General features: G+C 46.2%; 1 protein-coding gene across 1 annotated transcript in view; it reads right to left on the bottom strand.

The window, feature by feature from the left end:
• Window positions 1-21,400, bottom strand: part of SUCO (SUN domain containing ossification factor) — a 1,178,094-nt gene that overhangs the window by 394,048 nt on the left and 762,646 nt on the right. Inside the window, exon 14 of the mRNA XM_044086746.1 lies at window positions 17,056-17,143. Within this exon, the coding sequence (XP_043942681.1) occupies window positions 17,056-17,143 (88 nt within the window). The remainder of the gene's footprint in view (window positions 1-17,055; window positions 17,144-21,400) is intronic.

Raw genomic sequence — 21,400 nt, 5'->3', positions numbered from 1 at the left:
GATGCATGAATTCTCCATTCCTCTGGGTCAGGAGTGTTGGGATCTGAGGTAGGTGCCATGGTGGCAGGGGTGACAGGCTGTGCAGCAGTGGGTACCAGTACTGGCGTGGCCAGTCTGGGGCAATCAGGACTGCCCTCGGCCTTTCCTCCCTTATTTTGAGCAGTACCCTTGAAATGAGTAGTAGAGGGGGAAATGCATAGACCAAGAGGTCTACCCACTGGAAGGATAGAGCATCCACTTTTCAGGCCTTGCTGTGAGGTTCCCTGGTGCAGAATTTGCAGAGCTGATGATTGGAGTGGGAGACAAAGAAGTCCACCTTCGGGGTGCCCCATTTCTGGGTTACAAGGGTGAAGGTTCTGTGGTCTAGCTGCCACTCATGTGGGTCTAGCAGGTTCCTGCTTAAGTTGTCTGCCAGTGAGTTTAGGCAGCCTGGCAGGAATTGTGCTAGCAGGTGTATTTGCATGGCTGAAGCTGTGTGCCAAAGGGTCATGGCGAGTCTGCAAGAGAGGATAACAGTGAGTGCCTCCCTGCTTGTTGATAAACCTCATCACTGTGGTGTTGTCTGTTTTGATCACTAGAGGCCCCGGGGAGAGTAGGGGTCTAAAAGCTGTCAGTGCGTGCTGAACAGCTAACATCTCTTTTAGGCTGATGTGGAGATGTATTTGATTTGGGCTCCACTGGCCCTGAATGCACCTGCCGTCTAGGTGAGCACCCCAGGCATAGTCAGATGCATCAGTGGTGAGGGTCTGGGCGCTATGGTGTTGTGAGAAGGAAGTCCCTGGTTATGGTTGCATGCTGCTGTCCACCAAAGAAAATCTTTCTTTAGACAAGGTATCACTGGTACAAGAGTTTCCAGGTCTTAAGAGTGCTGACACCAAAGACATTTTAGGTACCATTGTAGTTTCCTCATATGAAGTCTGGCATATGGAATGAGTAGGATGCAGGAGGCCCTGAACCCTACAGCTTGCAGGATTTTCATTGCAGATAACTGGGTTCTGGTGGCTAGTTGAGAGAAGTAGCTTATCAGGTAGGCTTGTTTTTCTGGAGTGAGTAATACCATCTGGGATGCTGTGTCCAGGCTTGCTCCCAGGAATAAATTTTTTTGTGTGGGGACTAGTTTTGATTTCTTTTCATTGATAGTATACCCCAGCGAGGTCACTAGGTCCTTTCCAAAGGTCAGGTGCTTCAGCAGCTTGTCCCGACTGTCGTCTGAGTTTGGGTAAATCTGAATATGGAATGGTGGGAGCCAGGCATTCTGTGAAAACTCCGGGAGTAGCGGATAAGCCAAAGGGAAGCACAGACAACTGAAAGTCCAGAGATACTGCCCTGAAACGTGGGCATTTCCTGCATGATTCCCTGATTGGGATGTGTAGGTAGGCCTCTTTTAGGTCTAGGGTGGCTAACCAAGCATCCCTGGAAAGCATAAGTAGAAGCTGCTGGAGGGTGAGCATTTTGAATTTTGTTATCACCAGAAAGGTGTTTAGAATGGATAGATTGAGGATGGGGTGCCATGTGCCCCCTTTTCTGGGTACTAGGAAGAGTCTGGAGTAGAAACCTTGACCTATCTGTTCTGCAGAACATGCTTTATGGCCCTCATGGAGAGCAGGGAAAGGACTTGTGTTTTGCCTCAGCCCACTGGTTTGGAGGAAGATCTGGGAACCCTTTTGGGGTAGGCAGGGTGTAGAAATAAAATATGTATCCCTGGGACACTATGTTGTAGGACCCAGCGATCATTGATAATGGTGGCCCAGTTGCCTGCGTGGAAGGAGAGTTTTCCTCCTAGGGGCAGGAGCAGGTGGGCAGAGGGAGGGGATGGAAGTGTAATGTCATTGTGAGTTCTTACCATAAGGAGGTGCGGCTTTGCACTCCCTGCTTTTGAAGAGGAGGAACTCCATTGCTTAGATTTCTGCATTCCCTGTGGCTGTTGTCAGGGGAGGGTCTGCTTCCCCTAGGTCTGGGCTGAGCTGGCCTGGAGGGGCAGGAAAGACCAGTGCTTGGAGGGGCAATACCTACTGAACCTCGGAGGCTGGACCTGTAAGAAGTCTGTCTGCACAGATTTAGCTTTTTCTTCTTAATTTTAAAATTAATAATTAAACTTAATTTGACCCACAGTACACCTCCCACCTTCAATCACCTCTGATCCTTCATTTGTACACCTTAGCTGTTTTTAGTAAGAAATGCAAATGGGGCTATTGCCCTAAACAAACAACCCCAACAAACCCTGTTAAATGTTTTCTTTACATCCAAGCTCAACAATAATGGTGTTTTTATGTTAGGATTCCATCTGAGTGAATATATTTTTATTAATACTATCAAATGGTTGTCTCACTTCCACAGAACCTCACTGAGCCACATCTATCAATTTTGGAAGCATTCTTACTTACCCTGTTAAATAATGCAGACATAAACATAATGTAAAACAGAATCCGGTCTATTTCAGATAATTGGCTACCCAGTAACTTCAGATAGGCTATTCCCAGACCAGCACAAATTTCTTCTTACTACCAAGATAAGATCCGCAACTTCCTGATTCAGAGACCACTCGTGAGGCATGAGGATAGCCCTGCTGAGCCTGTCCGCTATGACGTTGGACCTCCCAGGGATGTGCGTCGCAATCAGAAAACGTTGGGAGGAAATTGCCCACTGCCACAGTCCGAGTGCTTCTCGACACAGGGGGTAGGAGCTGGTTCCACCCTGCTTGTTGATGTACCACACCACTGACATGTCGTCTGTTTGAAATGCAATGGTTCCAGAAGGGAGAGAGTCCTGAAGGGCTTGCAACGCTAGGAGCACGGCTCTCATTTCTAGGAAGTTTATGTGCAGACGGTACTCGTGAGGCTACCAAGTGCCTTGGACTGTCCTGCCCTGCTCTGATAATGCCCCCCCCACTCTATCAGGGAGGCGTCTGTGGTCACTGTGGCTACCGGAGGGGGCTGAATGAAGGGTCTGCCCCGAGTCACTAGTGGGGAGACCATCCACCAGGAATGGTGCCTTTTACATGCTTCTGTAATCATGATCATGTGAGACATGGGCAGCTGTTGGAAAGTCCACTGTGTGAACAGAAGCCACTGAAGGATCCTCATGTGAAAGTGGGCCAGTGGGATTAGAAGAATGGCTGCTGCCATGTAACCCAAAGTTTGAAGGACGAATCTGACTTGGATTCCTTTGCTCTGCATCAGAATCTGTACTTGCTGACGAACTGTAGACACCCTTTCTGGCAGTAGCCTTGCAGACATGTTCCTTGTGTCTAAGTCTTCACCTATGTACGTGATAGATTGACAGGGCAATAAGGCAGATATTTTGAAGTTTATTGTAATGCCTAACTGGGAGCAGATTGTGATTGTGTAGTCCCTGGCTTGAAGAAGTTGATGCCTGGTAGTAGCAGTGAGGAGCCAGTTGTCTTGATATGGAAACACCTGGAATCTGAGACGTCTCAGGTGAGCCGTGACCACTGCCATACATTTGGTGAACACCCTGGGGGCTGTGGTGAGACCAAAGGGCAGAGCTCTGAACTGGTAATGACTGGCTCCCAGCCGGAAGCGAAGAAATCTCCTGGAGTGCCTATCCATCTTGATATGGTAGTACGCGTCCTGAAGATCTATCGAGCACATCCAATTGTCCTGACCCAGAAAGGGTAGAATGGACTGTAGTGTGACCATCTGAAACTTTGTTCTTTGAACAGACCTGTTTAGTCTGCTGAGATCCAGAATCGGTCTCCGGTCCCCTGTCTTTTTTGGTTCCAAAAAGAACCTTGAGTAAGTTCCGGATCCGTGCTGGTCTGCTGGGACTTCCTGGATGACTCTTTCTAGCAGTTTTGAAATTAGAAGTTATGTACTCACCATAACGTTCCATCTGAGTAGGTAGCTTCATTTGTCTGCAACCTGTGGGTCTTGGATCCGATATCGGATCCGAGCCGGCAGCTTGTTTCAAGCTAATGGATCCGAGCTCCTAGCTCCTCCCTTCACCCATAATGCCCTGCTAACCCTCCATGACCTCAGATAGAGTTTGCCCCTCAATATTTACCCAAAAAAATGGGTATCCAACTACCAATAGATCCGAAGGAGGCCAGGGGGAAGGAGGGGGGATGGTTGCAGACAAATGAAGCTACCTACTCAGATGGAACATTATGGTGAGTACATAACTTCTAAATCTGAAGTAGGGAGTTCATTTGTCAGCAACCTGTGGGACAGAGTCCCCGGCTACCTGCACCTTGGGTGGCCATCATGGAGGGATATTGCGAAGCACCGCAGAGCCAAAGGATGCTCTCCCTCTAGAAATCACGTCCAGTTTGCAGTGGTTAATAAAGGTATGAGATGAAGCCCAAGTGGCTGCTGAACAAATATCATCCAATGGGACTCTAGACTTGAAGGCCGCAGAAGTAGAAATGGAGCGGGTGGAATGAGCACGAACTCCTTCTGGTGCGGGTCTCCCAGAGACTTGATACGCCAATAGAATACATTGAGAAATCCAGCGTGACAAAGATACTTTTGAAATTGCTTTCCCCAAATTAAATTTGGCAAAGGAAACGAACAGCTGGTCGGATTGCCTATGGCCAGCTGTTCTATGAGTATAAAAATGAAGCTGCCTATGAACATCTAATGAGTGCAGCTTGTACTCTCCCTTATTCTGATATTTAGGGAAGAAAACCGGTAAATTTATGGATTGATTTATGTTGGTTTCTGATGCTACCTTGGGGAGAAAAGAGGGATTGATCTTGAGGTACACTCTGTCTGGGTGAAAGATCAAATAAGGAGGCTTCACAAAGAGAGCTTGAAGCTCCGAAACTCCTCTTTGCTGAAGTGATGGCTACAAGGAATGCTGTTTTCCAAGACAGGAATTTGAGATCTACTGAAGCAGCGGGTTCAAAAGGTGGAGCAGTCAGGGCTTGAAGAACTAATGCAAGATCCCATGGTGGCACGGCTTCCTTTATAGGGGGTCTAAGTAAGAAGGTGCCCTTGAGAAAGGTTTTACACAACTTGGCCGACATCAAAGGCCCTGTATCATGTCCCACATGGTAATGTGATATGGCTGCCAATTGCACTTTGACAGTTGAACAACTAGCGCCGTCATGAAAGAGTTCAGTTAGGAAGTCTAATATAGACGGAAGAGGAGACGTAAAGGGATCTAGATCATGATGCTCCGCCCAGATGGAAAAACGTTTCCATTTACTGCGGTACACTTTCCTGGTGGAAGGCTTATGCGCTGCCACAAGGATGGCTTTGACTGGTGAAGAGATACCGGGAGTCCCAACTAGGAGTGGAACTGGAGCAACCAAGCTGTTAGTTTGAGATTGCCCAGGTTTGGGGTCGGTAAGTTCGACGGATGGGAGATGAGATCCGGAGTGGGATCTAGAATCCAAGGAGGATTCACAAGGTGAGACCACAGGTAAGGGAACCAAATTTGCCGAGGCCAGAATGGGGCAATGAGTATCATCCTGCTCCCCAACCGTGAGGCTTTCTGTAGGAGTTGCAGCATCAGGGGTAGCGGAGGATAGGCATAAAGTAGACCGGGTGGCCAAGCATGCACCAGAACGTCTCTAGGAGTTTCCCCTGGAGGGGGGATTAGAGTGAAGAAATTGTCGCATTTGGTGTTTGATGGAGACGCAAAAAGATCGCAGCAGGGTTGCCCCAATTTTGTGAATATCTGCTTCGCTACTAGTGGATTGAGAGACCACTCGTACGGGGTAAGAAGGGTGCGACTGAGCTTGTCCGCTAGGATGTTGGTCCGTCCCAGAATGTGCGTTGCAATGAGAAAGCGGTTGGTGGAGATCGCCCATTCCCATACTCTCATGGCTTCGCGGCATAGGGGGCAAGATCTGGTTCCCCCCTGTTTGTTGATGTACCAGACAACCGACATGTTGTCCGACTGAATCGCAATCGTTCCTATGGGGAGGAGATCCTGAAGTGCTTGCAACGTGAACAGCACCGCTCTCATCTCCAGAACGTTGATATGCAGGGAGGTCTCTGTGTTATTCCACGTGCCTTGGACTGTCCTGCCTGAATAATGCCCCCCCCCACCCGAGGCGGAAGGCGTCCGTGGTCACTGTGGCGAGAGGGGGAGAGGTGCAGAAGGGACGGCCCGTATGGAGGTCCGAGGCTTGGAGCCACCATAATAGAGCCCTCCTGCAAACCTTGCTGATAGCAATGGGGTGGTGAAGAGGAAGGGATAGAAAGGACCATTGCACTAGAAGTGTCCATTGCAGTACCCGCATGTTCAGACGGGCGCATGGAAGAAGCGTAATCGCTGCCGCCATGGAGCCTAGTGCCCTCAAGACTAATTCGGCTGGAGAAGTCTCTGATTGGAGGATGGCCCGCACATGGAGTTGCAAATTCCAGATTCTCTCGGAGGTTAGGAAGGCTCGTAGCTCTCTGGTGTTTATTCTGGCACCTATGAATTCTATGACTTGTGTTGGGGCCAGAAGAGATTTGTCGTCATTGATGGTAATGCCTAATTGTGGAGCTAGGCGGAGAAAGAAGTCTCTGGCTGAGCAAAGCAGATGCCTTGTTGAGGCGGTCAGGAGCCAGTCGTCCAGGTACAGAAAGACCTGTATTCCCTGGAGTCTCAGGTGGGCCGCAATCACTGCTAATACCTTGGTGAACACCCTGGGGGCTGTGGTGAGGCCAAAGGGAAAGACCCTGAACTGATAGTGACTGGCTCCCAGCCGGAAGTGGAGGAACCTCCTGGATCGTCTGTCCATTAGAATGTGGTAGTACGCATCCTTGAGGTCTATAGAGCACATCCAATGGTTTTCCCTTAAAAGGGGAAGAATAGATTGAAGAGTGACCATTCAGAATTTTTCCTTGGTTACTAACAGGTTCAAGTGGGAAAGGTCTAGAATCGGTCTCAAGTCCCCTGTCTTTTTTGGCACCAAAAAGAACCTGGAGTAGAACCCTAATCCAAGCTGGTCTTGGGGGACGGGCTGGATGGCTCTTTTTCTTAGCAGCTGCTGAATTTCTGCAGCTGCGGCCTCCCTCTGATCGGGTGGTACATCGGGGAGGTTTTTGAGTTTGGGGACATGGAGTAATGGTATTTTGTACCCTCTGGATATAATGCGAAGCACCCAGCGGTCTGTAGTGATGGACTCCCATGCCGCTAGGTGCTCGAGCGCCCGACTGCCTCCAGAGTGGAGCAGCCGGGCAACCCTTCAGGGCTGCTGCACGGGGCCACTCAGAGAAAGGTTCTCTGGACCCGAAGTTTCTCGGAGCCCCTCTGCCTCTGGGGCGGCGTCCTCCCTGTCCTCCTCTGCCACAGTAGGACTGGTTGTCCGGAGCGGGTTGGGAATGTTGCAATTTCTGGAACGACATCTTCTTCTGACCCTTTTGGTTCTTCGAGAAGGACCGCTGGGGAGCAGAGAAGCGGACTCAGACGGCAGACAACGTCTTCCCGTCCTTTTCGCTCTGGACAAGTGTCACGCAAACCGTTTTGCCAAACAGGGCAGAACCATCGAAGGGGGCGTTCGCAAAGGATGCTTTAAAAGGCTCTGCAAAGTCACAATGATGGAGCCAGGCCTGACGTTTTATTTTATTTTATTTTACATTTGTTGACCGGGCTAGTCTAGCCGGAGAAATTTCCATTTTCAGTAGTGGCCCGGGGAGAAAAGCTCCACAGAGTAAGATACATACAGAAAAACTATAATACAAAAAATATAATAATAATAATAACAATAATAATGGAGTTAGTGATAGGGTTTGCAAAAAAAAAAAAAAACTAGTAAACCCTTCAATGTAAAGTACTACTACAGGAGTTAATTACTGACTCACAATACAGTCTAAATCATATTTTACAAGTTGAAAAAAACTTATTAGATATAGTAAACAAAGGAATGTAGGTGAGGAAAGTAGAGTGAAAAGAAAGTAGGGGAAAAGATAGGGATTAAATGTGGAGAAAAAAGAGCAAGTAATGCAGATAACAGGTAGAGAAGTAGTGGGTGAGAAGAGAAAGACAAATAGTGAGAAGAGTAACAAGGAGTAAGAGAGATAGTTTTATTTAGTTAGTAATAGTGAAAAGCTAATCAGGTTTACTACAAGAACAAAGCCAGTGACTTTGGAAATGCAGTTTAATATTTTGTTTGAAAAGAGGCAATGATGTAATCTTTGTTATGTTAGTAGGTAACAAATTCCATTTTGTCCCTACAGCATTGGTAAATAGAGAGTCACCAGCATTATTATTTGATTTTATTGAACTTGTCAGGAGTTTACTGGAAGAGCGGAGAGAGTTGAGATTTTTATAGGGGATTATGAGTTGTGAGAGTATTGGGGTATTATTAGGTTGGTACAATATTTTATGGGCAATACAGAGTTGATGGATTGTAAGATAGTTCTGAAACTCTGGCCAGCCTAGAAGTTTTAAGTTAAGACAGTGATGTGTTTTATAGGGGTTACCGGTAGCAAAGCGGGCAATGTTATTATAGCAGGTTGCCAGTTTGTTAAGGCTGTTTTTTTTGAGGTTGGTGAAGATAGGTGAAGCATATAGAAGAGTAGAAATAAGATGGGAGTGAGCAATCCTTGTTCTAGTAGAAGGTGTAAGAAATGGTCTAATTCGATATAAGGATCCTATCTTTCTGTTAACTAGTTTTATGGAGTTGTTAATGTGTAGGTCAAATGAGAGATTATTGTCAATTGTAATACCTAACAATTTAGTTGATGTGTCAGGTGAGATGATAGTGGCACTGTTGGAAGAGATGGAGAAATGTAAGGGGGAGGTCCTGGATGTGGGGGTAAAAAGAACAAGCTTGTTTTTTTTAGCATTTAGTAAGAGGAAACGGCTAGAGAACCATGTTTCTACGGTATTGAACACTTTTTGGGTGAGAGAGAGAAGTTCTGGAGTAGAGGATGCTGAGCAGATGAGCGTAGAGTCATCAGCGTATTGGATGCAGGTTGCTTGAGGGATTATTGTTTGAAGATCATTAATGAAGAGGGAGAAGAGAAGAGAAGTGGGCCAAGGATAGAGCCTTGCGGAACGCCAATGGAAACAGGCAAAAGAGAAGAGATGTGGTTATCCCAAAGAACAGCTTGTTTTCTGTTTGTAAGATACGATTTAAACCATTTAATGGCTGGGCTATCAAATGAGAGGGATTCAAGAGTATTAAGTAATAAGGGGTGGTTGACCATATCGAATGCTTTGGAGAGGTCAATGAAGAGGGCAGAAGAGAGTAAGTTGTTGTTTCGGTTCTGATTAATAGTATCTACAAAAGAAAGCAGAGCAGTGGTGGTACTGTGATGTGGTCTAAAGCCATGCTGACAGTTTGCTATTATGTTGTGATGAGAGATATTGTGCAAGTTGAAGGTGGATACATTTTTCCATAATCTTAGCCAAAGGTGAGAGGAGGGCAATGGGTCTATAGTTAGAGTAGTCAGTTGAGTTTCCACCTTTGTGCAGTGGGATAATATGAGAGACCTTCCAAATGTCAGGGATGATTCCTTCTTTGATTGTCCTATTTATGAGAATAGATATGGGATATGCAATTTCCTTGGCAGCCTTTTGAAGAAAAAGAGAAGGGAGCTTATCAGCAGAAGGGGTACACGGTTTTAGTTTGAGAAGTCTGTGAATGTACGATGTAGAGATAGGCTGTAGTGAAAATTTAAAGGAGGAGTTTGTTAGGTTACTTGGTGGACAGAAGTTGTTGGCATTAAGTTGCTTAGCTAGAGCTTGAATAGTTTCTGTGAAGAAAGAGTTAAAAGCATCTGCAGTCTGTTGTGGGGTATCAGGGTCTGCGTTTAGTGGGGAAGGTGTTTTGGAAGTTCCTGGGGAGTGAAGTTTATTGATTGAGGACCAGAATAGTTTAGAATTATTAAGATGAGTTTGTTGTAGTTCGATATAGTATTTCTTTTTGTCAGCTATCACTGCTTTTTTAGTTAGATTTCTAAGCTGTCGGAAGTTTAGAAGATCAGTGTTAATTCTGTGGGATCTCCATCTAGCCCAGACTTTGTTCCTAGTGGGAATGAGCTTTTTGGTTTCATGGGAGAGCCAAGGGGATGTATTAGATTTAATTCTAATAGTACGTTCAGGAGCATGTAGGTCAAGAATGGATAAAAACATTTTGTTAAAATGTAGTACTGCATTTTCAAGAGGAAGTGTTTTTAAGGGGTTCCAGTTACATGCCCAGAGTTCAGTTTGAAATAGGTCAAGATTAAAATGTTTGACAATCAGCTTTTTCTCTTGTTATAAAAGTTAGAGTGATCACTGACATCGTCTGGCAAGGTTCCTACTTTGTAATCATTTTTTACTCTGTTAATAAGTATCCAGTCTAAAATGCTTTCTCTATTAGTATGTTTATCGAGCCTAGTAGTGGAGGTGATGGTTTGGGTGAAACCGCGAAGGTTGATATGAGATGAAGGATTTTCTGCATTAATACTATACCAGTCTATGTTCAGGTCGCCTAGTATGATGGTTTCCTGTGGATAAGTGGCCGATATGCAACTAAGATAATCTTCAAGGGTTGGTATAATTGTTACCAGGAGGCAGGTAGATACAGATGATATAAAGGGATTTTTTGGAATTTAATTGGAGTTTGATCATGATGGCTTCTATCTTGCTATCTTGAGTTGGTGAGGCTGAAAGGGTAGTGATATTTAGATGATTTTTAAAAAGAATTGCAACACCACCACCTTTTCTTCTGGGACGGTCGAGTCTTACTATATTATAGCCTTGGGGAATAATCTCAGTGTCTTTAGTGCTAGGTTTTAACCAGGTCTCTGAGAGGCAGAGACGTCTCATGACTAGGCCTGCTCCGCTAGCCCTAGCGGCTCCCTCTGTGGCGTGGGACAACAGCCGCATAGAGGTATTAGAAGTTGATCTCACAGTGGCCATTCGGGTGGAGTACAATTGCTTGTCATCCGCCGACATGGACTCAGGGGGGGAGGCAGCATATTCTTTGATAAGATCCCGCTGCATCCTGATGACATGTGCCATATAGTTCAGAGACCTTACCAAGAAGGTCGCCGAACTAAAAACTCGCTTCCCTAAGCGGTCCATCGAGCGGAACTCCTTGCTCGGTGGATGGACTGAGGGGCTCTCCTGAGCCAATTCCCTCTTCGTGGCTGCCGCCGTCATAATGGCATCTACAGGGGGGGCCCTTACTTCAGTGTGATCGGTCTGAGGGGGGGCTAAGTATTTTGTCCGGGCGTTTTGGTATTGGTTCCACGGTGTCTGGATCCTTCCACGCCCTGGTGGTGATGAGGTCCACCAGGGGGTCGGCCGGAGGGGACACCCAAGAGGTAGACGGGCCTGCTTCGAATGCCTCCAGAAACACGGACTCGTCGGAAGACTTGGGGGCAGACCACCCACCTCTGATCCTCAGCATCTCCATGATGTCTCCAAAGGAGACATCCTCAGGGGGCGATCTTGGGGAGCCTTCCCCTTCTTCCAAGTCCGTGTCCTCTGTTAAGGACTCAGGGGAGTTCACGTGCCTCCTCTTGCACTTATGCTTGCAGGGCACTTCCTTGGGGGGGGCTATCCGAGGAGGCCTCGCCAGCAACATCTTGTTCCAATGGAACCATCTGTGACATTGAAGCAGGCTGTCTCTTTGGCCGGGTGATGGAAGCCTGGCCCAGCAGAGAGAGAGTGCAGGGAGGAGCCGAAACAAGGACTGGGGGTACGGATGCTCTCAACAGAGCCCTCTCCACAACATCGAAGGCCGAGGGAGAACCACTCTCTTGGATCCGAAAGTTGGCTTCCACTCGGATGCGATGAAGGGATCAGAACCAGTGCCGAGACCATTGGATCCGAAGGACCAGTGTGCTCTGACCTGGACGGAGCCGAAGGCACACTGAATCCCTCGGATCCGAAGCTCGGGTCACAGCTCCGAGAGGTCGGATCCGACAGGCTCGAGGGCAGGGTTGGATCCGAAGTACCGAGTACTGTCGGCGCCAACCCACCCCCGGCTCCAACGCTGCTCGGCTCCGAACGCTCCGAACCTGGATAGCGGGTCAGAGAAGGAGAAATAGGGGGGAAAAAAGGTGTCGAGCTTCCCCCCAAAGGGGGGGGGGAGGCAAGAGCACTCCCATCTGCAGCTGGGCCTGGATGAACCTTCGCATCATCCGGTCCAAGTCTGCATCGGATAAACTAAAGGTAGATCTTGAAGAGGTCACCGAGGCAGGCCTGGAATGCCGCCTCGATGACCTCGATGGAGATCGGGCCTCCTCCTCCTCGGGCCCCGGGGAGAAACAAGGAGATAGGAGCCGAGGAGGAGGAGACCTGGCAGTGGAGGGAGAAGCCCGCTTAGCTGGCGGGGCCGAAACGGAGGTCTCGGCCCTCCGCTTGTGGTGCTTCTCCCTCCGTTTCTCCCTCCTGGCCTCCCTGTCCTCCAACGCTTTGGCGGGAGTTTGACTCCCGGAGGAAGGGGGGCAGGAATGGCAGCAACCACAGGCTGTGGTGGAGCCATGGGAGCAGCGGAGGCCGGAGCTGAGTCCGGGGGTAAAAGTCCCGCCAAGACCAGCTTCGACCTCCGCTCTTTCAGTGCCCTGGGGTTGAACGCTGCACAAATGGTACAGCCTGAGGAGAGGTGTTCAACCCCAAGGCACCGAACGCACTGAGTGTGGCCATCAGCCGGGGAGAGCTTATGGCCACACTCGGTACATTTCGAGAAAATGGTTTTGGGGCCTCAGCCATACTTAAAAGTAAAAGGTAGAACTACACAAACACACAGGCCCCAAAAACACAACACACACACGCTCACTAATGACCAAACAAAGGGAGGGAACTAATTAAAGAAAAATATTTTTAATACTAAAGGGTACCTAACACTTACAAACGTTAAAATTTGAAAGAAAAAAGGAACGTTTGACAGAAAATATAAACTTATCTGACAATTCACTTGCTCAGCTCAAGGGGATCCAGCTATCCACAAGCACGGCAAACTAGATCTGAGGTCATGGAGGGTTAGCAGGGCATTATGGGCGAGCTAGGAGCTCGGATTCATTAGCTTGAAACAAGTTGCCGGGTCGGATCCGATATCGGATCCAAGACCCACAGGTTGCTGACAAATGAACTCCCTACTTCAGATCTTCTATTACTGCTTGGTCCTTCAGATTGGGTGGAATATCTGGAAGGGATTTCCCTGATGGTAAGGGGGGTTGACAGAAGGGAATTTTGTAACCTCCGTATATAATGGACCGTACCCATCTGTCTTGCATCAAATCTTGCCAGGCTTTTGGGTACAGTGAAAGTCTTCCCCCGACTGCCTCCAGAGATGAGCAGCCAGGCAACCCTTCAGGGATGCTGAAAGGGCTTATCAGATAAAGATTTTCTGTTGCCCTGGTTCTGCAGACCCCCTCTGTCACAAGGGTGGAGTCTGTTGTTATTGTTTCACCCTCTGCCCCTGGAGGAAAAATCGCTACGTGTGTCAGGCAAGGCTCCCTGGGATTTTCGGAACCACATTTTGCCACTCTTCTGACCTTTTGGGGTATGGTCTAGAAGGAGTGGAAAAACGGACTCCCACAGCAGAGAGAGTCTTGCCTTCTTGCTCACACCTAGTCAAAGTGTCTTTCACCTGTGGTCCAAAAAGAAAGGAACCATCAAAGGGGGGGGGGGGTTGGTGAATGACGCTCAAAAGGGTTCCGCAAAATTACACAGCCACATCCATGCATGCCTCCTAAGGGCCACACCTGTACCTGCAGCTCTACCCACACCATCGGCTGCATAGGAAATGAGCCTCATGGAGGAGTTAACTACAGAATTAAGTGTCGCCAGCTGGGAAGCTACTTTAGCTTGAGCCCCCTCTGTTGATGGATCTTGAAGGGTATCTCCGAGCTCTTTAAGGAGATCCCTCTGAAGCCGGGTAAAATGTGATAAGTAGTTCAGTGACCTCATAGAAAAGGTTGCTAAAGCGAACATTCGCTTCCCTTATCTGTCCATGGTCCTAGACTCCTTGTTAGGAGGATGGACAGACGAAGAGGGCTCCGCTAACTCTTTTTTGGTGGCTGCTGCTACCACCATGGCATCAACAGGAACACCTTTGGTAAGGAACTGCTTAACCTGGGGTGCTGTGATGAATTTGCCAGGTCTCCTCGGAGTTGGTTCCACTGTATCCAGAGCTGACTAAGCCTTTCGAGCCACCACTGCCATAAGTGGATCAAAAGGCAGAGAAACCCAGGAGGTGGAAGGTCAGGAACCGAACGCATCCAGAAATACAGACTCATCCTCGGTAGGGGCTAGGGGATTCCAGTTCCCCCTCTGCTTAAGCATTTCTAGGATGTCCGAGAAGAAAACATCTTCAGAGGGGGATCTCGGGGACCTGTATCAGAAGTGACAGACTCAGGGGAGTCAATGTGCTTCCTCTCGCACTTCTTCTTACGAAGGGGATCCTCTGAATGATCAGGGGAGGCCTCGGAAGAAGAGGAAACACCCAACGGGCTGCCCTGGAGCACTGGTTCCCTACGCTTGGGGTCTGGAGGAGGAGCAGAGGTTGGCACAGGCACTACAGGGGACAGAGCCAGTGGGGCCAATACTGGAGCTGACTCAGTGGCCAGCACACTCCTCATGACACCGAAGGCGCCCCTGCCATGATGCCACGATGCAGAAAAAGCTCCAGTTACAAGGAAATCGGAATCTTTCTCCGCACCGAGGGAGACGGCTCCAAAGCCAATGTAGGAGCCGAGCTCACCTGCGCCGAAGATTCGAGAGGGAGAATGGGGTCGGACAAGGGTCCGATGCCACTCGCCCCCTCGGAGCCGACGAGGGAGCCCCGGTGCCCAGATCCCTCGACTGACAGCACCACCGCGGGGATCAGAGCTGACGACGGAACCGAAGGAGATAGAGTTATCGGAGCAGATGGTTCCACTACTCGAACCCCAACGAACTCTGGCTACGAACTCATTGGAGTCGGAGGAGGAACATCGATAGAAGTGGACGGAGCCACCTGTTGAGGAGGGCTGGACAACATCGTGGCAAGTGCCTGCGACTTTAGCAACCTACTGACCACTCTCTCCATCTTCACATCGTGATCAGACAGCCTAGAGAATCGAGAGGAGTGAGAGGATCTATGACTGCGCTCGCTCTGAAGCAAGGGAGACCGAGCAGCCGAATGTACCGATTCCAATGAAGGGGACCTCAGCCTCTTGTGGCTCCACGAAGGCTCCGAAGTTTCTGATGGAGCCGATGGGGAGATAGTCTTATTGGTGCCAGCCAGTGCCGAAGTAGAAGGTAGAGTCTGAACCGAGGACGGCTCCAAACTTGGAGCCGAGGGCTTGGTAGATTAAGGGGATTTCACAGGCTGAGAGGTCTTGGCTGGTGAATCCTGGGGCTTTAAAAGACCCCTAATAATAAGCTTATTCTTACGCTCCTGCAGGACTCTTGGACTAAATGCATGGCAGTCCTGCAGGTGCACAGCGCTTAAACAATAGACACAAGAAGTATACCCATCTGTCAGAGACATTTTCTGACAGCATGAGTCACACTTCTTGAATCCAGACACTTTGGATTCCTTTGACATCCTGAAAGAAAAACAAATACCACAACAGCTACCAAAGCAAAATACAGTCTACACAAAAAACACACTGTACTACAAGACTATAGCTAAAGGATTTTTTTTTTTTTTTAATAGGAAAGCCTCTAACTTAAATGGCTAGCCTATGAAAGAAAGGTAGAAGGAAAGCCTCTAACCTAAACGGCTAACCTGACAAGAAGAGGATAGGGGGGGAGGGACGGGGAGAACTCTCTAAGTTAAACGAGTTCTACAAGGAAAGGAAGGGATACTACAATTAAACACTAGCTATCACAAAAAATAAGACTAAACGTCAGCAATAGAATACTGAAAAAATATAATTCTAGAGTAAGAAAGTTACACGAAAAAACTTTATACGAGCCTGAGCCAGAAAAACGACACCTCGCAGCTGAAGTGGCAAACGAGATCTGGGTAGCTATCGCTAGGCATCATGGGATAAGGGGAAGCCTCGAGCCAGTAAACAGCTCTCGAGCTATAGAAGATGGCCGAGTCAGAGCCGAGGATTGGCACCGATCCCAACCAGCAAGAACGAAGGCAAGATAGACAACTTAACATCAAATCTTGCAGGCCTGTACACAAGCCCAGTTTATCGATGTCTGGCGTCTGATGTTAAGGGAAGATGCAACTATCTTACAGGAGGACGGGGGGGAAGAAGTACGTCAACTGCATTTTCAGAAAAAGGAGTCTGGAAATCTTTACAAGGATACTGTAGTCCTAATTTTGAATGGGTGATTTCCAAGCAAGGAAGAACTGCTCAGAAGATGACATTGCTTCAAATGGAAAGCAAAAGTGTTTGACAGAGTTCACAGACACAGAAAGAGACCAAAAATGACACCTTAAAGGCCAGTTAGGGAAGAATTGGGCTTGGTATCACATATATACAGCCATGGTCTTTGAAACACTGAGGAGTACTGCTTACTTTAATATACATTATGATTACATGTGCAAGGGACACACCAATGTAGCTGCCATTACAGTGGTGGAAGGGGCCAGGGCAAAGCAGCAGAGTCCACATGAAGAAAATGCACACTAAAGAACACTGAAAACAAACCCGTTTAGTGGGGAGATGCATAAAGAGTAAGCATACCTCTCAAGGGCACCTCATTACTAGGAAAATTTCTCATTCTGAGTCTTAAAAACATGCTCCTCACTGCTCCATATTGGAAAAAGTTGCCAAGCATTCACTACAAATTCTAACGAATAGTCATGTAAATAATCATATTAATTCGAGGAACTTACCCATGTGGTGAGCTTTCTAAGTGATAATGTTACAAGTGGTCAGCGTTTTGCCAATTTACTCCACATTGCAGGAGATAGTGTTCCATACTTTGGCAGTGGAAGGGTGAGAGATACAAAGAAGAATGTTTAAAAGAAACAATGGCAGACAGTAACACGTTTGAAGGGGCAACACAGGACTTTATATAGCAGTGAGGAAATCTGCAACAACACAGTAAAAAGCAGCTGCACCGAGGGATGGAAGACTGCAGGCTTCTTGTTTTCAAGGAAAGATGTTTGCTAACAGGAAGGGAGCTGTGCTGAGGGACTTGTGAATCTGCCTACTAAACAGATTGTACATTTCCATAAGTCAATGACATCTACAACTTGTACGTTACCTGCTCCTCTGCAATTCTTGAGGTATTTTGAAGTTTTATAATAGTCTTGTTAAATGCCTTTTGCATTTCTTCCATCTGTTTTCTGTATCTGAAAAATCAAGAATGTTAGCATGCTCACTAAATAAAACATACAGTCACAAACAGAAATGTGTTCTTTAAAATCGCACGTAAATGCAGTACCATTTAAAATACAGAAAAGCCCAAGGCTGCAACTTAAATTCCTTGTACATATTGAGTATGATGGGTTCTTTCAGTTCAGTTTAATACTGCCTCACCGATGCACCAAAACGCAAAGAAATCTGACATATTCAAAGGTTAAGGTCTACAGTAAGTGCAAATGTCTCTGATCTCCAACTATTAAAGCCACTGTTAAACACCTATGAAGAATGCAGACTGCATAAATCTAGTAGGCTTTTAAAATTTACTTTCTTTTGTTTACATTTAAAGATCCCTTTTTCAATGGAGGCCAGGCAAGAAAATTTGTAATATATAGTAAAGGCAACAGAAAATAATTCAACATTCACACGAGCGAAGTATATAATAAAAATCAGATTGCACTAAACTCCACAAACAATTTTCTGTTACATATGAACAATGAGACGTAGTGAAAACAGTGAAAATAACACTTGAATGACCGCAATATAATGGGACCAAAAAACACCAGAGTTCTAAACCAGTGAAATACCTATCACTCAGGTAAGAGGCTTGTGAAGCTTATTTAGTCGTTGTAGGTTCTAAGCAAATAAGAAACAAAGACACAGCAGTAGTTTGGTGTGGACTGTTAGATCTACTCTGAAGGAGTCAGTCAGTGGGAGGGATACATGGGCATTGCCAGGACGTAATAGCATGGCATTTGAGTTTGGTGCACTTGATATTTGCCTACGATGGCATGAGAAGCCTGCTCAATGCTCTGGAAAGCTGGACGGAGCATGCAGCATCATCATGTGAATTTGTACTTTATTTAGAACAGGACAGCGTTTGTCTGGGAAGCTGACAAGCCTAACTTGTGTGACCCACTGAATCAGAACACTGAGTGACAGACTTCTGGATGGTTAATGAAGTGAACTGGGTTGGAGAAGAGACTATTTTAAAGTAGCTGGAGCTGATATATTTGGGGGAACAGGCTATGCTTGGTCTTTTTTGGACAGAGTATGAGCAGTCATTGTTGTAGCCCATGATCTGTGGAGAAAAAATACTGAGTGAAAGACTACAGGTCACTTAGTACTTGCTCAGCATACAATAGTAGCAATGCATATCAAATTAGGGTGGACTCACCAGATGTCAAATGCAGACTGTTGATAATGGTGTTAATAGTGGTGGTCCAAGGACTGAGGCTTGGGGGGGGGGGCTCCCAAAATTCAATGGGTTGAACAGGTGGAAAAGCTAATTTGCCACCCAAGACACTTTTCTGTCCACAAGGTGGCTGTGGAACCAGCTAAAGGAAGGTTGATAGCTTTAGTACTTCCAGGCAGTAGAGCAAGCTTTGGTGGGAAACACTGTCAAAGGACTTAGGCCAATCAATAAAAAGTGATACCTTTAAGGAAGGCTAATAAGAGTCAGTGCTCTGGGCTGGAATCCATGTTGAGTGATTTTTTTTTTTTTTTTTTTTTTTTTTACTGTGGAGGAGATGGTGTAGAAGTTGTGAGTGGACACTGTGGAGGAGATAGTGTAGAAGTTGTGAGTGGACACATTTCTTCAGGATTTCTGACATGGAGGAGAATGGCAATGGGCCAGTAACTGCCTAGGCTAATTGCTTTACTGCCCCTATATGTAGGGGTATAATGTTTTCCATACTGTCAGGATATGGGACTCTCTTGGATTAAAAGATAACCATTAAACAGAGAAGGCTAGAGAGTCTGCTGCAATTCTAACACACTCCATTGGGAGACTGTCGCAGTCTGCCTGGTAGGCTGTAATCTAGATTACAGTGTCTTATGATAGATGTAGAAACCTGTTTGGGAAAGGCACAGAATGTGTTAATAGGTACATTTTGTATGAATGAGGATATTGCATTGATGAAATGGGTGATAAATGCACAGGTACAATGGTGTCACTGTCGGTAGACATTGGGATGGGTTGAGTAGGTCCATCAAGCTTTAGCAGTTTAATTGTGGCATAGAAGTTTTTAGTGCCTGAGTGAGCACTCTGAAGGTTAATGTAATATTTTTTGCTGACATTTATGTGGGAAGTTTGCTTGATTGAGTAGTTTGTATGTCTGGAAGTTGGTTGGTGAGCATCTTTCAACTGGGTTTTCAATGTCTATCTCTCATCATTATTAATCGTTTCATAGGGTGCAGAGCCAAAAGGCAGGATTGTTTCTTACTCTCCTTCTCCTAACAGGAGCCATTTGACTGAGAATGGATAAGATTACGCTGTTAAAGGTAAGGTCTGCCTTACCTAAGGGTAAACGTAAATACAGGCAGCCAACTGCAGTTACATAATGTGGAAAAGCAGGTACTTGCATTATGACCCAGATTATAGACAGGTGCACAGCTTTTTTTTTCTTTTTCCTCTTGAAGTACCTTATGACATAAGTGGGGTAAGAGTCAATCCAGGAATTGGGCATCATCTCTACCTGGTGTATTACTGCTGTGCTGGTGGAAGAATCCAGTCCAACAGAGATTCAGTATTACTGGGTTTGTTGTACATAGCTGGAGTGGTCACTAGATGTGTGAAGATGAACAGGTAGTCATAGCAAAAGAAAGTACAGTCATAAAAGATCTAACAGTAGATGTCCTACTTCTCACAGCTGCAGTAGTTTTTACTTTTCGGATATCCTGCCATGATTAGCCAAACATCTGGCCAGCATACCAGAGCCTTTACATCATCCAGGTACCGTCCCCTTCAGACATGTGTCCCATGTGTAAGGCGTAAGATACAAATGTAATGTATCCCTTCAGACATATGTCCTGTGTGTAAGGTGTAAGACACCAATATAATGTACGAGTGCCTCAGAAGAACCACAGCAATGACAGAAGAAAGCAGTAATACGCATCTCCAAAAAGGGAAGAAGGAAAGACCCCTCACAGCCAGACAGAAGAAAGTAACAGGGGGGTAAGGAGGGGAAGGGAGGGGGACAAAATACTGCACAGTGACATCTACTGTTATAAAAATATCTTGCCCAACTGTACAACGTCCTTCATCACTTTTGCCATATTCGTTACAGTAGCTTTTGTACTCTCCCATACTACATCCTTCCTTATCACTTTAGCCATATTCTTCTTGCATATATAGCTTTCCCATACTACATCCTTCCTCATCACTTTAGCCAGATTCTTTACAGTAGCTTTTGTACTCTCCCATACTACATCCTTCCTCATCACTTTAGTCATATTCTTTACAGTAGCTTTTGTACTCTCCCATACTACATCCTTCCTTATCACTTTTGCCGTATTCTTTACAGTAACTTTTGTACTCTCCCATACTACATCCTTCCATATCACTTTTGCCGTATTCTTTACAGTAACTTTTGTACTCTCCCATACTACATCCTTCCTCATCACTTTTGCCGTATTCTTTACAGTAGCTTTTGTACTCTCCCATACTACATCCTTCCTCATCACTTTTGCCGTATTCTTTACAGTAGCTTTTGTACTCTCCCATACTACATCCTTCCTCATCACTTTTGCCGTATTCTTTACAGTAGCTTTTGTACTCTCCCATACTACATCCTTCCTTATCACTTTTGCCGTATTCTTTACAGTAGCTTTTGTACTCTTCCATACTATGTCCTTATCACTTTTGCCGTATTCTTTACAGTAGCTTTTGTACTCTCCCATACTACGTCCTTATCACTTTTGCCGTATTCTTTACAGTAGCTTTTGTACTCTCCCATACTACATCCTTCCTCATCACTTTTGCCGTATTCTTTACAGTAGCTTTTGTACTCTCCCATACTACATCCTTCCTCATCACTTTTGCCGTATTCTTTACAGTAGCTTTTGTACTCTCCCATACTACATCCTTCCATATCACTTTTGTCTTATTCTTTACAGTAGCTTTTGTACTCTCCCATACTACGTCCTTATCACTTTTTCCATATTCTTTACAGTAGCTTTTGTACTCTTCCATACTACGTCCTTATCACTTTTGCCGTATTCTTTACAGTAGCTTTTGTACTCTTCCATACTATGTCCTTATCACTTTTGCCATATTCTTTACAGTAGCTTTTGTACTCTCCCATACTACGTCCTTATCACTTTTGCCGTATTCTTTACAGTAGCTTTTGTACTCTCCCATACTACATCCTTCCTCATCACTTTTGCCGTATTCTTTACAGTAGCTTTTGTACTCTCCCATACTACGTCCTTATCACTTTTGCCATATTCTTTACAGTAGCTTTTTC

The sequence above is a fragment of the Protopterus annectens genome, chromosome 10.part0, assembly GCF_019279795.1.
Source record: "Protopterus annectens isolate FY-2018-M chromosome 10.part0, PAN1.0, whole genome shotgun sequence".
NCBI classification, from domain to species: Eukaryota; Metazoa; Chordata; order Ceratodontiformes; family Protopteridae; genus Protopterus; species Protopterus annectens.
The sequence above is the reverse complement of the archived record's forward strand: the minus strand, read 5'-3'. Positions and strand labels throughout refer to the sequence as shown.